Source organism: Phodopus roborovskii, unplaced genomic scaffold, assembly GCF_943737965.1.
Source record: "Phodopus roborovskii unplaced genomic scaffold, PHOROB, whole genome shotgun sequence".
Taxonomy (NCBI): Eukaryota; Metazoa; Chordata; class Mammalia; order Rodentia; family Cricetidae; genus Phodopus; species Phodopus roborovskii.
Genome location: NW_026126546.1, coordinates 11,836,566 through 11,852,266, shown reverse-complemented (window position 1 = coordinate 11,852,266; position 15,701 = coordinate 11,836,566). Strand labels below are relative to the sequence as shown.

The 15,701-nt window shown below is 43.4% G+C and overlaps 1 protein-coding gene across 1 annotated transcript in view; it reads left to right on the top strand.

Moving 5' to 3' along the window:
- The window catches only part of Kremen1 (kringle containing transmembrane protein 1), a 67,825-nt gene that overhangs the window by 6,793 nt on the left and 45,331 nt on the right, over nucleotides 1–15,701 (top strand). The window contains exon 2 of the mRNA XM_051200474.1: nucleotides 11,266–11,428. Coding sequence (XP_051056431.1) covers nucleotides 11,266–11,428 — 163 coding nt within the window. The remainder of the gene's footprint in view (nucleotides 1–11,265; nucleotides 11,429–15,701) is intronic.

Here is a 15,701-nt window from a genome sequence, read left to right as displayed (position 1 = left end):
AGATAGCTGTCCACCTGGCAATTAGCCCTCTCCTCAGGAACTCAGCTAAAGGGAGCTGAAAAGCCCAGAGCCAGGCTTCTTCAGAACAAGGACCACACCCTCCAGGACTCCATTATTGGAGTACTTTCTGATCATCTGACATTAAAAAAAATAGGTCACAGTCGAGGGCTGATAAAACTTGTCTTGGGGCTGGGTTTTGTTAGTATATTTAATCTATTTTTAGTTCAATTGAGAGCTTTAGACAGTGCAGAATAGGATTGCTAGGGGCTTGGAATGTAACTCAATGACCCAGATCACTTGCCTAAAATGAGCGAAGTCCTTTTTCTTTTTCTTTTTCTTTTTTTTCTCGAGACAGGGCTTCTCTGTAGCTTTGGAGCCTGCCCTGGAACTTGTTTTGTAGACCAGGCTGGCCTCAAACTCAACAAATACCCACCTGCCTCTGCCTCCCAAGTGCTGGGATTAAAGGCTTGTGCCACCACCACCCAGCTTGAATGAAGTCCCAATTAAAGCCTGCAGAGAAAAGAGAAATAGGAATTGCTCGTGATCATGAGGCAAGGTATAGATGTGAACCAGGTGTTTCCTGCTTAAAATAAACTCAGAATATAAAAATGGCTCAGTTGGCAAAATGCTGGCCTAGCCCACAAAAAGTTTTGAGTTTATTCCCAGCACTAAGTAAAACATACTTCATTGGCACTTGCCTGGAATCCCATCACTTCTGAGGTAGAAGCAGGGAGATCAGATGTTCAAGGCCATCCTCAGTGACTTAAGTTCAAGATCAGCCCAGGCTGCATGAGACTGTCTTAAAGGGCACAGGAGTGACTCTATCATCACTATTGTTTGTTCATAGACAGGATCTCGGGTAATCTAAGCTGGTCTTGAATGGTAATTTCTGAATGCTGTGATAATAGGTATTTGTCACCATGCCTGTTTTATTAATTGATGGAGAGAGACCCCAGAGCTTCATTTATGCTGGACAAGTGCCTTACCAACTGTGCTACATTCTCAGCTTTGTTTTTTTTAATATAATGTGTCCCTGGCAGAGGCTAGCTTTATGTTTACAATCCTCCTGCCTTGGTCTCCTGAGTGCTGGGATGACAATCCTGGGACACCAAGGTCTGCCAGCATTTTTGTTTGTTTGTTTTGTTTTTGTTTTTGTTTTAATTAGCAAGTTGACTTGATTTACACAGAACTTCCTGGAACTTCTCAGAGGTGATTGCTAGACAGTCAGAAGGCTAATAATCCCCAGACAAAGAAATCGCCAGGCAGTGGTGGTGCACGCCTTTAGGGAGGCAAAGGCAGGTGGATCTCTGTGAGTTCAAAGCCAGCCTGGTCTACAAAACAAGTTCCAGGACAGCCTGTTACAGAGAAACTCTGCCTCTAAAAGCCAAAAAGGGAGTGAGGGAGGGAGGGAGGGAGGGAGAGAAGGAACAAAAGAAGCAGGCAAGCTGGGCACTTGATTATATAACAGATAACCCGCAACTATGCATTTATTGCCTTCCCTCATTTCACAAACATAAACAAAAATAACTCTTTCTATAAGGATTTTTTTTTCTTCTTCTTTTACCCAATACAGGGTTTCTCTGTGTAGTTCTGGCCATCCTGGAACTCACTCTGTAGACCAGGCTGCCCTTGAACTCACAGAGATTTCACCTGCCTCTGTCTCCCGGGTGCTGGGACTAAAGGCGTTCCCACAACCACCTGGTCGGTTGTGGAAGATTCAGAGTTAGGCTGTTTGGGACTGTTTAGTGGTAGAATGTGTGCTGTGTGCTTTGCAGTTCAGGGCTTGGGTTCAGTTTCTAGCAGAAAATATAAAGCATGGAAGTATCGAGAGCTGGGGGGGGGGGTGATGCTCGGTGATGACGTGGGGCTTTGAAGATGGTTGTTTGATTTTAGTTTTGATGGGGATGATGATGAGATAGGGGTTCATGTATGGGAAATTTCCAGCTCACTACGTAGCTGAGGGTGATCTTGAGCTCCTGATCCTCCTGCTTCTGTCTCAGTGACAGATGTACACTACTTCACCAGGTTACTTTTGAATCACTTTGTAGCATACTATAGCCTTAAATTCCTGCCTCATCTTCCCAAGTGCTGGAATCTCACCTGTGAGCCGCAGTGGTAGACTGCTTGCCTAGCATTGGAGTGTTGCTTTAGTTTCCCTTGGGAAACATGAACAAGTGTCTATTTTTCCCAGTAGGGTACTAGAACAGTTTCTTCAAGCCCAGCTTGGAGATCCAGTGAACTGTACTGTAGAACAGTCCCATTGCAGCCAAGGTTTGCCACCGCTCATAGGTGCATGGATGAAGCCCCCTCTTCATGCACTCCCACTTTCCCCCAAACCAAGTGCAGCTGGGCTACAATTGCACGCAGCTATTCTGTGAAGGAATGTCAGCAGGTCCAGTCTTGTGAGGGTCTCCTGCAGGTGATCACAGCTGCTCCGATTAAGATCATAGCAGTCGTGTCACACTTGGAGGACAGTGTATCACAACAGTGGGTACCCTGAGCTGCTCCCCCAAACAGAACAAAAAGGTAAAACGCTTAAGAAGCTCACCGGCAGGACTGGGCATTTTGAAGTACCTCCTGTGGGTCAGTGTGATCTGTCAGGAACCCTGTGATCTGTTTAGTGCCCCTCCTAGAGGGGTGTAGCACCCCCTCTTCTGGCCACAGACCTGCATCCACTCACCTTCTGTCTTTTTGAGGGTTTGGTTTTGTTTTTTTAAGAGTAAACTGAGACGCTGTCTATCAGAAAATTGAATATATCATGTTTTCTGTTCCCTTATGTGAAAAACATTCAAGATTAGACAGGGTAACTATAGATAAATACCCCCAGTAGTAGTACATCCTGGTACTCACATGTTACATGGATAAATAAATGGTTGATGGCATCAGTCAAGTAGGCCCATGTTGTACATTGTGGTACTTAGATGTTGCATGGGTAAACAAATGGATCCTGTCATCAGCACATGGTAGAATATGTCCTTTTGGCCCTGACATAAAGCCCCTCAAGGAATTTTGTGGTTAGTGAAACGTTTTAGGACTGATGAGTGGGTAACTTCTTACTACCCTTCCTAAACTAAGGCTTGTATAGTCTGTGTGTATGTTTGGAACTTCTATGTTGCTAAGTTAGTGCAGAAACTATCTGGGCTAAGGTTGTAATGGACAGCGAGTATGCTTAGTTTGTATTAGACTCAAGGCTTCCATCCTCAGAAAAGAAAAGCATTATACAAGACCCCAACTATCTTTTGTGCATCAAAGAGATGGTATTCACAATGCCCTAAAACAATGGTTCTCACCCTAGGAGTCATGATCCCCTTTGGGGGGTCGCATATCAGCTCTGTGCATTATGATTCATAATATTAGCAATATTACAATTATGAAGTAGCAATGAAATAATTTTTTGACTGGGAGGGGGGGTCACCATAACATGAAGAACAGTATTAAAGGGTCACAGCATGAAGAAGGTTGAGAACCATGGCTCTACATGCTAAGTAGAAATTCCTCAAGCACTACTGCATATTCATGGTGGCTGTTCCCAGCAAAAACATATGTTCACAGCAACACTCAGAGCGTGTTTCCCAGTGGGCGTGGGTGTGGGTGTGGGCGCTGCCTGGGTCGGAGGGACGCATACTCCAGATGAGGGCCAGATGGAACAGAATGTCACCCAAACCACCTTCTCTCTACTTTGAGAATTAGTTCTTTAAAAATATTTTTTGTTTGTCCATTCGTTTATTTTTGGCTATGTAGCCCTGACTATCCTAGAATTTATGTGGTCCCTCCTGCCTCTGCCTCCTTAGTGCTTGGGATTATAGGTGTGTATTGTCATTCCAACTTCGTTTTAGAAAAAAATTTAAATCGTATTTGTGTGTGTGTGTAAGAGAGTGACAGACAGGGATAGAGAGATGAAACAGAGAGAGACTGAGCCTCTCCAGTGCTTGAGTAGGAGGTAAAATAACAACTTGTTAGAATTAAGTCTGTCTTCAACCATGTGGGATCTGAGTGTCAAACTCATGTTGTTAGTCTTAGATTCAATCACCTTTACCAACTGGGCTAGTTCACCAGCCCTCAGCTTCATTTTTAAATTTTTGCTTAACAAGTAATAAGACCCTCTCTATGACATCTGAATTTAACCCTCTGGACCTGTGTTACTATAGGCTGTTTTTCTTGGGAGGGCATTTTACATAATTCAGTATTTCATCTCTTATAGAGAAGACTAAATTAGAGACTCAAATAAAAGAATTCAAGTTTCCTTCCAGAAGTCTACATTCTTAGGCTAGTATTGGCAGGAGTTTGATATCCTAGGCTACATAGTGAGTTTCAGGTGAGCCATGACTGACTACATAATGGAACATTATGTAGGGACGTGTGTGTGTGTGTGTGTGTGTGTGTGTGTGTGTGTGTGTGTGTGTGTGTTAGCTAAAATTACATTGGGAAGCATGGTCTTTTCTTTATGCTACCTTGATGATATATGTGTAAGCATGTGTGCTGGAGATTGAACCAGGGCTTCATACATGCCCAGAAGGTGCTCTACCACTGAGCCACACCCCCAGTATCTGTTACTGTTATGAACATTGTCTCCTTAAATGAAAAGGAAGCCCTGAAAGATTTTAATAGACAACTACTGATGCCTGAAAAATTATAGTGATTATTTATGTGCTTAATCTACTTTGGGCAGAAGTACAGCTTGTGCTATGTTCACTTTGCAAAGTTAATGTGTAATCCAAGAAATAATATGTGAATGGTCGTCTGGAGTTTAGCTGGCTGCAAACTTGGCTGGTTGGGTTTATGGTTCTTGACAAGCAGCTAAGGCATATTTATTACAAAACAGTATGGTATTAATGATTTTTAGGGTGGCTTCCATTTTTTTATTATGGGAAAGTGACTGATGCACAAAAATTATCTAGGAGGGTCACAAATACCTGGGTATTGTCTAGGGCCATAATTCCCAACTATGGCTATTATTTCATTCTCCACCTTCCCTTCAGCACTTACAGTATATTGCAACAAATCTCAGATATCCTGTCTCATCTGTAAATGTTTCAGTCCTTATCTCTAAATGATAAAGATTCTTTAAAAAAAAAAAATAAAAATAAATAAATATATATATTTATATATATATTACAGTGTACAGTGCCATTATGGAAACTAAAATGTGGCAATTCCCTGATGTCATCAAATATCCAGTGTCAATGCACTGATGTCTCCCCAGAATTTTTTTTTTCATTTATTTTTTGAAGAAAAGTTGTTTACAAAAAAAAAAAGTTAGAGGTGTTAGCTAGGTCAGAGGCTCATGCCCACCCCAGTATTCAGGAGACTGGGGCAGGAGGATTGACACAAGTTCAAAACCAGCCTAGGCTGTAGAGCAAGACCCTGTCTCAAAAACAAATTTTAGATATAGATTGAGTACAGGTATTAGAAGGAAAACATTTAAAAAGGTAACAATGTATTCCAAGGTAGACAGGCTTCTCCCAAGTGACCTCTATGAATGACCTAGTTCTGGTCCAAATCTAAACAGATACATTGAGCCTTAAGCCTCTGTAAACCTTTCCCTTCCCTTTCTCTTCCTTTCCTTTGTTTTTGTTTGAGACAGAATCTTGCTATATGGCCATGCTGGTCCTGGAACTCAGTATATAGCCTAGACTTGCTCCAAATTCACAGCAATCTTCCTGTCTCTGTTTCAGAGTGCTGGAATTTCAAGCATGTCTAACTTCTTATTTTTGTTTTGTTTTGTTTGTTTGTTTTACCCCTTTGGATAATTTATATGTTAAAGATGTCATTTCCTTTAAGTAAAAGGAGAACCTAAGAGCCACATGGAAAGGCCCCATAGGAGGCCAGTGCTAAGCTTGTCTGTGTGACCAAAGAATTCTTACCGTCATTAGAGGCATAAAGAATTGCAGAATTTTAAGCCTGGGGGAGAATTTAAGCCATGAGTCTTTCCCATTCAAATCACCCCAGAATTTTTAATCTTAGTTCTTTTTGGTTTTTCGAGACAGGGTTCCTCTATATTGCTTTGGAGCCTGTCCTGCAACTCACTCTGTAGACCAGACTGGCCTTGAACTTGCGCCACCACTGCCCAGCTTGAATCTTAGTTCTTAAATCTTGGGAATTTTAGCTGTTTAGAGTTAGAAGTAAGGGGGTATCAGAACCCTCTGAGTCAAAACCCCTCATTTCACAGGAGGAAAACACACACACACACACACACACACACACACACACACACACACACACACACACACACAAAGAAGTAAAGGCCAGTCTCTGGGGTGGCTTGAACCATGCAGTGCCAGCCATTTATCCTGGTGTCATTTTCTTTTCATTCTAGTGGCTCTCAATGTGCTGCATGTGTCGAGGGCTTTCTGTCCCCTTAAAGTCCTCTCTCCTGTAAATCTGATACCCTCCTTCCACAAGAGTGCAGATAGATGTCTGTGCCCTGGGGAGCAGCTGGTGGACTCTGAGAGGTGTCCTGCTGTAGCCTCAGTGGCATTTTACGGAAAAAAGTTGGGACCCACTGATTCACAAGTTCACATGCTCCTTTCCCGCAGTTACTCTTAACTGCCCATGGTGCTGTGGTGTATCTGAAGGCAAAGGGCAGTTTGCCTGGCAGCACGGGCTTGGAAGATGTTCCCTCAAGTACCACTTTAGCCTGAGATGGAGTATTGTAGGTGCATTTCGTTATACTGACATGCTTTCCTCTCAATCGTAAGAGTTTTGTAGTTGTGTAAATTATCCATCCTCCAAATTTCATGGGTATTTTTAGAATAGAAAGGCTGGTAACATGGTTCTGTGGGTACTTGCCGCTAAACCTGATGACCTGGTTTTAATCCCTGGACCAACATGGAGAAAATAGAGAACCAAGTGTGACAGGTTATCTTTCAACCATCACACGTACACCACACATGCATGTACACAACACAGACTGCAGTGCAGTGTTTGTATTAATTTGTATTTTCTTCCTAAGTATAATTACTAAATTATGTAAGCTAAGTGGCATATATAAATGAAGGTGTGTTTTATATTGACAGCTAGATTTTGATCAGAGAGCAATTTGCTTTATTTCTCCCTTTCCTCCTCCTCTCTTTTGCTTTCTCTCTCTTTCTCTGTGTGTGTGCCCTCAAGCATGGGCCTGTCTTGTGTAACCCTCGAGCCCCTGCCGTCCCGTGCACTCATCCCACCCACCAGGGAGGAGCAGCAGCTTTCTGGGCACTGTATTGCTGGCCACGGTCTGCCCACCGTGTTCTCCCCACTCTCCCCCGGTTCCTCATATTTCTGCTCACATACCGACTCTTCTCTGACTATTGTCTGATACTGACGTGGGTTTATGAACCTATGGTCCCTGTTAACATGGGAATGCCAAGAATCCGTGGTCTGTCTATTCACCACCACACTGGGCAATCGTAAGGACTGAGAGATTGTTGAATGCGTTCATGAATGGTGGTGTAGACATTAGGTCTCTTGCCTTCATTCATCCCCTTTTACTGAAAATGTGAATATACAAGGCACCAAGTGATTTTCTTTGTTGTTTTAGCCTCTCCTTGCTTATCTAGACAAAGCCATGTCAGTTTCATAGCAGTAGAGAAGGCTGACAGGGTCCTCATCTTGTCCACACCCTGATGAAGTCAAGGTGCACAGATAACTTTCAGTCCGTAACAAATAGTGTACTAGCAAATCTGTTTTGTTTTTTTTTTTTTAATTAAAATCTAGTATGCTTAGAGTGGGCTGCCACACCTGTGACCTTATTGCTGTCAGTCTCAGCTACATAGTTAGTGCTTAGTTAGTGCTAGGCTAGCCTGAACTACAAGAGGCTGTCTCCAAAAACCTTTAAAACGTGTAGATCTGAGGAAAACAAACTTCCAGAACCAGAAAAGGTGTCGCTGTCACATTCCTGCCGTTAATGACATCTCAACACCATTCGTGGCACGTTCTTTTGTGGTACAAATAAAACCATCTGAGTCCTTGGGAACATGCCACACAGGTTGCTGTGGCTGTTGCTGTTAAGGTCTGTTTTGATGGCTTGTGAATCATTGGCCTTTTTTGGTTCCTTGCTTGCTTGTTTGAGACAGGGTCTCATGTAGCCCAGGCCAGACTTTAACTGGCTTTGTAGCCAAGGATGACTTAGAACTCCTGAACCTCCTGCCTCCATCTCCCAAGTGCTGGTATTACAGTGTATTCCACTATGCCCAGCATCCTCATCACTCTTTTATTTTTTGATTTGGTTTTCTTTTTATTTGTGTATATGTATTTGTGTATAAGTATATGTAATGTGTGGCCGAGGCCAGAAAGGGCATTGGATCTTCTGGAGCTGGAATTACAGGCAGGATGTGAACCACCTAGTTAGGGAACTGTAAGCAGACCTCAGGTCTTCTAGAAGAATGAAGCAAGTGTTCTTAACAGCTGAGCTATTTCACTAGCCTCCCACTTTTTAAAAACGTATTTTTGTTGTCTATATTTAAGGTAGGCAACATAATATGTTTTGTTTTGGTTTTGAGACAGAATCTCACTACATAGCTCCAGCTGGCCCAGAATGCTCTATGCAGACCAGGCTAGCCTCAAACTCTCAGAAACCCCTCTGCCTCTAGATACTGGACACTCTGGATACTACACCCAGCCCTGCTCATTATGCTCTGATGTATAAGATTATACAGGGCAGAAAGCAGTTCACAGAGGTTGGCCTGATATTCATAGAATTATCTAGTACTTAAAAAAGAAAGCCAGTTGTGGTGGCTCACATCTTTAATCCTAGCACTTGGGAGACAGAGTTTGAGGCCAGCCTGGTCTACAAAGCTAGTTCTAGGACATCCATGGCTATACAGAGGAACCCTGTTTCAAAAAACAAAAACAACAAAAAAGCAAAATAAAAATAAATAAATAAATACCAGTCTGATTAAAGAAAAATAAATAAATACCAGTCTGATTAAAATTAATTAATTGAAAGAATCATCTAGTCTTGTGACTCCAGAACTGATTAGTCAGCAGAATTACCTAGGTTGGAATAGAGCTCTGATGTGAAACACACCACACACATTATTCTCTCTTCCCATCCCTTCAAATATAGTTGCTCCTGGTATCTGTGCACTGTTGTTCCAGGTCTCTGAGAACTCCAAAATGCAGATACTCACATTCTTGTTTTGCACGTTGTCTGTACACCCCTTCATGTGCTTTAAGTCACCTTTAGATTATTTATAATGCCAATATGATTAAAATTCAGTTTGAGTAGTTGTGAGACCATATTGCTCAGGGAGTATTGAAGGGAAGATATGGGTGCATGTGGGACCTGGGTTTAGGACTGATGTATGTGTGTCCCTAGTGGTAGTGAGTACTGTGGGACAAAGGAAGGAGGCAAAGAGAGGCAGAGATGAGAAGGGGCTTCTGAGGAGGCAATGTTTATCTTGCAACTGGAAATATTAGAGGAAGAACATTTGGGCAGGAAATGGGAAAGTGTGTTCCCAGGATTAAAAGCAGGCTAGTGTGGTTTGACCACAGTGAGTGACTAAGGGATGAGCTGGGCTTACAGCAGGGAGGCCTTGCAAATACCCGCAAGATAAACCTTCATTCTCCTGGGACCTTTGAGTTCCGTGTGGAAAGTGGGTTGTAGAGCTGAGGAGGCAGCATTGAGATCTAAACTGTTCCCTTATGACCAGTGGAGCCAAAGCAGAGGTGCTGAAGACAGGGGGAAAGGGAGCCACAGGAAGTCAGCAGGGAAGTGGGGTGAAGGAGAAGCCAGGAGGAAGGACACACTGTAGCACTTCCACTGGAGTCCCGGCAGACCTATCCAGCTCTAGCCGCCTCCTGTGTGAAGAGCAGTGTGATCAAACAGCGTGGTACACACTTAAACACAACATGAGTACTAGAACTGGTGTGGATGGTGGCCATTTATCCACATCAGCAACAAGCCAAGACAGTGAGTCAAAGCCGAGCCTTTGGTTCTGTGTATGTCACTCTGTGCCAAGCTGCCATCCTCTAGTGCCTTTGAGCTTTGTGTTGATGCCCTCGTGGTACTTGGGGGCTCACACTTACCATATTAATGTTGCACCAGGCATGATAAGTTGCTATGGTTTTATGGGTCTCCGAGAATACCCCATTATTTGAGCTGCCCATAAATAGTGCCATTCCAGATAAAATACTGAGCCTAGCTGGTGGTAGGAAGGTGTGACTGGAAGAAAGACGTTTGGTCTCTAAGTAGTCAGAGAAATGTCTTTCAGAACGGAGCAGTATCCTGTTGTCCACATGCCTACTAGTCTAAAGCAGGCATGCTCACTGCCCAGTGGGAGACAGCATCACATCCTTATTACCAGAAGCGACAGGTCACTATGTGCCAGGAAAAAGGACGGAGGAAAGCTAAGAATGCCGGGGTAACTCCCCCAGACTGTCAGGGTTCTAGTGATACATCTTCAAGAAGTGTTTGAAGTGCTTCTATCTGTCAGTTTCAACTACGCTAATTTTAAAAATTGCTCTTTGTACTCTGCCTTTCTCATGAACCTCTGTGAGTGTAATGCATACAATATGTGGGAGGAAGCCTGTCAGCCTCAGTTCCCATCCCCCAGCGTCTGAGAAGTAGATTTTAGAAGTGCATGATTACACCTGCAAGGATCTGTCATTTCATGAAATGGGACCTGAGACCATTCAACACATTTTCTAGGAAAGCATTTCAGGAGGAGGTGAGAGAAAGTGCCTTCCCTGCCCTCCATTCCCCCAGTTTTGTTTCACCTCAGACAAGGCAGGGAGGACTGGTCCTCATTACCAGAGAATGTGAGTCATTCCCAGATTTGTGTGATTGGGATTCCAAAGCATTGCTGTATCCGATGGCCTTATTAAATCCAAGTGTCAGAGCAGCCTTTCAGACTGTAGGGGAGCTCTCAGTTACAGCTGGTGACCTGGTTCTAGTTACCACACAGAGATGCTGGCTAGAGTAGTGGCCCCCTTCGAGTGCCCAGAATTCCATGTGCATGGCTGTTAGCAACTATTCTAGATTTGGGGTTTTCTTGGCTCACTTCATGAGCTCCAGTGTATTTCAGTGTCAAGTTTATATCTTCACTGGGACCTGTAGACTTCAAGGGGAAGTCCCCCAGTGGCCCAACTGGCTGGTGCCAGCATTGCCCAGCATGGTAGGGAATCTCTTTGCAGATTCACTCAGCCCAGTGGGCCGCCCAGGATCTTGCAAAATACAATCCATTTCTAGTTTGGTCCAAACAAAACAAATAAAATATTCACCAGAGAGGGAGGAAACTGTAAATGTTGCCAGAAAATTAGCATGCTGTTTTTTCCTTCTTGTAGAGTGTTTCACAGCCAATGGTGCAGATTATAGGGGAACACAGAGCTGGACAGCACTGCAGGGCGGGAAGCCATGTCTGTTCTGGAACGAGACTTTCCAGCATCCATACAACACGCTGAAATACCCAAATGGGGAAGGTGGTCTGGGCGAACACAACCATTGCAGGTAAGATGGAGCCACCTCCAGCCCTTCTCATAACTAGCAATACTTCCTTATCTCCCGTTAGTCAACTCAGAGAACCATATCATTCTTTTAAAAATGAATTAACAGAGCTTGGGAAATGGGTCAGTAGTTAAGAACACACGCTTCTCTTCTAGAGGACCCAGGTTCGATTCCCAGGACCCATAATACAGTGCAGAATAGTCTGTAACTCCAGTTCTGGGGGATCTGACCTCTGCAGGCACTGCAGATGGTACACAGACAAACATGTAGGGAAATACGCCCAAGAAATAAAAATCACATAAAAGTGAATCAGCCTCCTCCTTTGTCTTCTTCTCTCTCTCTTTTTTCTCCAGCTGAGTTTGCTTCCATACTGACTTTCAGAGCAGTGTCCTATCTGGCCCCTCTCTTGTCTCTTTGGGAGGATTTTCTCAGGCGGTTCTCCCACCAGTGAGCATTTTATGGGTATCAAAGAAGCTGAAGATGCTCAGCTATCTGGAACCCAAACCTCTGTCTACCATGTTGTCTAGGCTGTACTTGAACTCCTGGATTAAAGTAACTCTACTCTTCAGCATCCCAAGCAGTTGAGCAGCAGGTGTATACTACTATGGGCTCCAGCAAGGAGTTCTGATCTCACCCCATGGTCTTTGGGTGTGTATTTATGTTTCTCTGGGAGGTGAGCTCTAGCTTTGATCAGGTTCTCAGTCTAAGATTGAAGACAAGTTGAGAACTACTAGGTGGCCCAATGGTTAAGTTGCCTCCTGTGCAAAAGTGAGGTTCAGAGTTGGGATCCTGAGAACCCAAGTAAATGCTAGGTTATTGTGAACGCCCACCTGCCATTCTAGTGCTCAGAAGGCAGAAATGAAATTCCAGGACTGTGGTAGCTACCTAGACTAGCCATAGTGACTAGATTGAGGTCAGTGAGAGACACTGTCTCAATGAATAATGTGAAGGTCAATGGAAATAGCCTTCAAAGCCAACCTCACACCACCACATACACACACATTCAAACACACATACATGTATGTATACAACACACACAGAGAGAGAGAGAAAGAGAGAGAGAGATTAAAACAGAATCACAAGTTTTTAGAAACCAGAGAAGACATTCCAAACGCCTTGTTTATTATAACTTTCAGATCCTTATACCAAGGTTGTGATAATGACTCATGGTTCAGCAATGTACTGAATTTAACCATTCTTGAGACAGGTGCACAGGCGGCCTCTTACACCATTAGGACAAGAAAGAATGATTGCAGAGTCCTACTCTGACCTCCACACTGTGACTCTGGTTTGTTGGTACATGAACATCTTAACCATAGGGCACTGTTGACCCAGCTGAACCAACACATATATTTCTGCATTGTGTGGGCCACTCTGTTTGCTTTCCATCCTCCACATGCCCAAACTAACACTCCAGGCCTTTGTAGCTGTCTTGATGTTACGGGCTTGTATTCCATGTCTTTTTTGCCTTTCCCTTCAGCTCTTTACATCACCTCAAACATAACTTGCATCAATCAACTTGTTTGCTGTTGCTATAGCTTTTCATTTGTCACTATAAAAGCATTAAAAGTTTGTTACAAGCTAGGCATGGTTGTGTGCATACCTATAATCTCAGCACTTGAGAGGTTATAGAAAGAGTCCAAGGTCATCCTTGACTACATCATGAGTTTGAGGACAGCTTGGGCTATGTAAGATCATGTCACAAAAACCTAAACCAATATAAAGTAAAAGCTTTATTTAGTGTTTAGATAGTCCTACTGATGTTCTTCTCTCCCTGAACCCTGCCTGGCAAAGCCTCAAAGTATTATGTGTGCCATCTTTCCACTTGGCTGTTGTTTGTATTGTTTAAAGATATATTTTATTATTTTAAATTGTGTGTATATGTGTTTGTGTAGGTCTATACATGAGTGCAGGTGCCATAGAAGGCAAGAATTGTCAAAACCCCTGTAGTTGTAGTTATAGAGGACTGTGAGCTACCCAAGATAGATTCTGGGAACTAGACTCCAGACCCACCAGAAAAGTAGTGTGTGCTTTTAACCATGAAGCCATCTATTTATTTCCTGTCCTTTGTATTTTGTTAGGGTTACTTATGCTCATTAATCAATTCTTCACTTATTTCCAAAGATTGTATATAAATTAAATTTTATAAATTAAAAACTTGTAGTCTGCTAAGATGAGTTTGTGGGGAAAGGTGCTTGCTGCCATGCCTGATGACCTACATTCAATACTCTGAACCCAGTAGCAAAAAGAGAGAACCAACTCCCACAAGCGCTGTATGTGTACCATGCAGAAGCTCCTTATACAAGTGTGCAAACACTTACATTCAGATAAGTAAATGAATGTCTAAAAACAACACTTGGGAGATAGTTTGGAAAAGTGCTCATCCAGAGAGCTGGGTTTGAGTCCCCAGAACCCACATTTTAAGAAGCTCTGCTCCTGGAGGTGGTGGCACACACCTTTGATCCCAACACTCTGTGAGTTCAAGGCCAGCCTGGTCTACAAAGAGAGTTCCAGGACAGCCAGGACAGGGAAACTCTGTCTTAAAAAACAAACAAACAAACAAACAAATACCCACCCCCCAAAAACCAAAAGAGGTCTGCATGGTTATTCTCTTATAATCCCAACAGTAGGAAGCAAAGGCAGGCAGATCCCTGGGGCTTCTGGCTTGCCACCAGGCAAGTTTCAGGCCAGTGAGAAAAACCCTGTCTTAAAATTTAAAAAAGATGATCTGTACCTAAAGAACAGCACTCAAGGTTGACCTCTGGTCTCCACATGTACACTCATGTACAAACATACACATGAACACACACACACACACACACACTCACTCGTGAACATGGACCCAAACTTGTGTGTGCACACATATGAATATGCACACATGCATGAGCACACATATTCATGAGTATGCACAGACAGATGAACATGCGTGTACATACTTATCCCCACTCCTTTACTCCATTTCTGTTATGTTCCCTTCCGCTAATTTTTCTGTTCACACGAATAGTTGGGTTAGGAAGGGTACTCAGGTGGAGAAATGAGTAGGGTTTTTTTGTTGTTGTCTGCTTGTTTTTGTCTGTTTTCTTATATGGCCACCTGTCTCCTAAGGAGTTTTCCTTTGCTTTGCTTTCTTTGCAATGCTGGGGAAATGTTCTGCCACTGTGCTGTCCCTGAAGTGTCTCCTGATAGTTTACCCTGTTACTCTCTAAACATTCTCAAATCTCAGACAAACTATTTTAAATTTGACCCTAAGGTAAATTTTAAATTTCCAATGAGAGAAAAAAATTTCTACTAGATGAGTGCCCATGTCTACTCACAGGCTTTTGGGAGTGCATATGAGAGGGCTGTCCCTAGGGCTTCGAGCACCTTCCCCCAGTATCTTACCCCCTTACCTCCTTGGGCTACAGCCCTCTGGTTTGATGGAATGTACCAGACCTGAATTACCGGTTTATACTTCAAAAGGAGAGAGGCTGAACCTCTCCTGTTGATGATATCACACCATGCCTGGCCTTTTGCTTTAGTGCTGCAGAGAAGTAAGGATGGGTCTGCCTGCTCTTTATTAAGCTATCCCAGTGCTTTTCAGAATGGCTTTGACATTGATAATAAACACTTGTTGTCTAGAGGTTTTATCCAATACTACATCAAAGCTGACTCGGAACAGAGGGAGGAAGATGCCAGGGAAGTACTGTTTAAAGAAGGGCTTTGTACAAGCTCTTTCTCAGTTGACATCTGACACCATGTTTGTCTTGTGCGACTTTTCAGATCCACCTCATCTGATATGTCTACACACTATTGAGTGATGGGAACAGGCTTCTCCTGGCTGGGCCTGAAGTATCTAGATTAGAGGCAGAACCAGGGAAGAGCACTCACACCTGCCTTTGGGCACAAAAAGAAAAGAATCCTTTGTGCCTGGGAAGCTTATCTTCTAGGCCACACAATGGGCTTGTCCGCTCAGGCCCCTAAGTCTGCTGCAGAGCTCCACCAGGGTGGGGTGTGGGGGCCGTCCTTATGCCCATTTCCTGCCTAACTGGAGTGTCGGGTTTCCAGTGTTCTGAGTCTAAATAAAAGGGGCCTGAGAAGGGGTGAAGAGAGGCGGGCTTGTCTCTCTGGAGCTTCCCCTGTCATTTGTGAAACTGCTTCACTAACCAACCTGCTTTATTGTCATGATGTCCCTGCACCAAAATGACCTTGAAGGCCGTTTACTTCAAGCTGCTCTCACTTGGGAATGTGGAAATAAATCTTTAAAAAAACATGATTGTCACATTAGAAGTCACTGTCC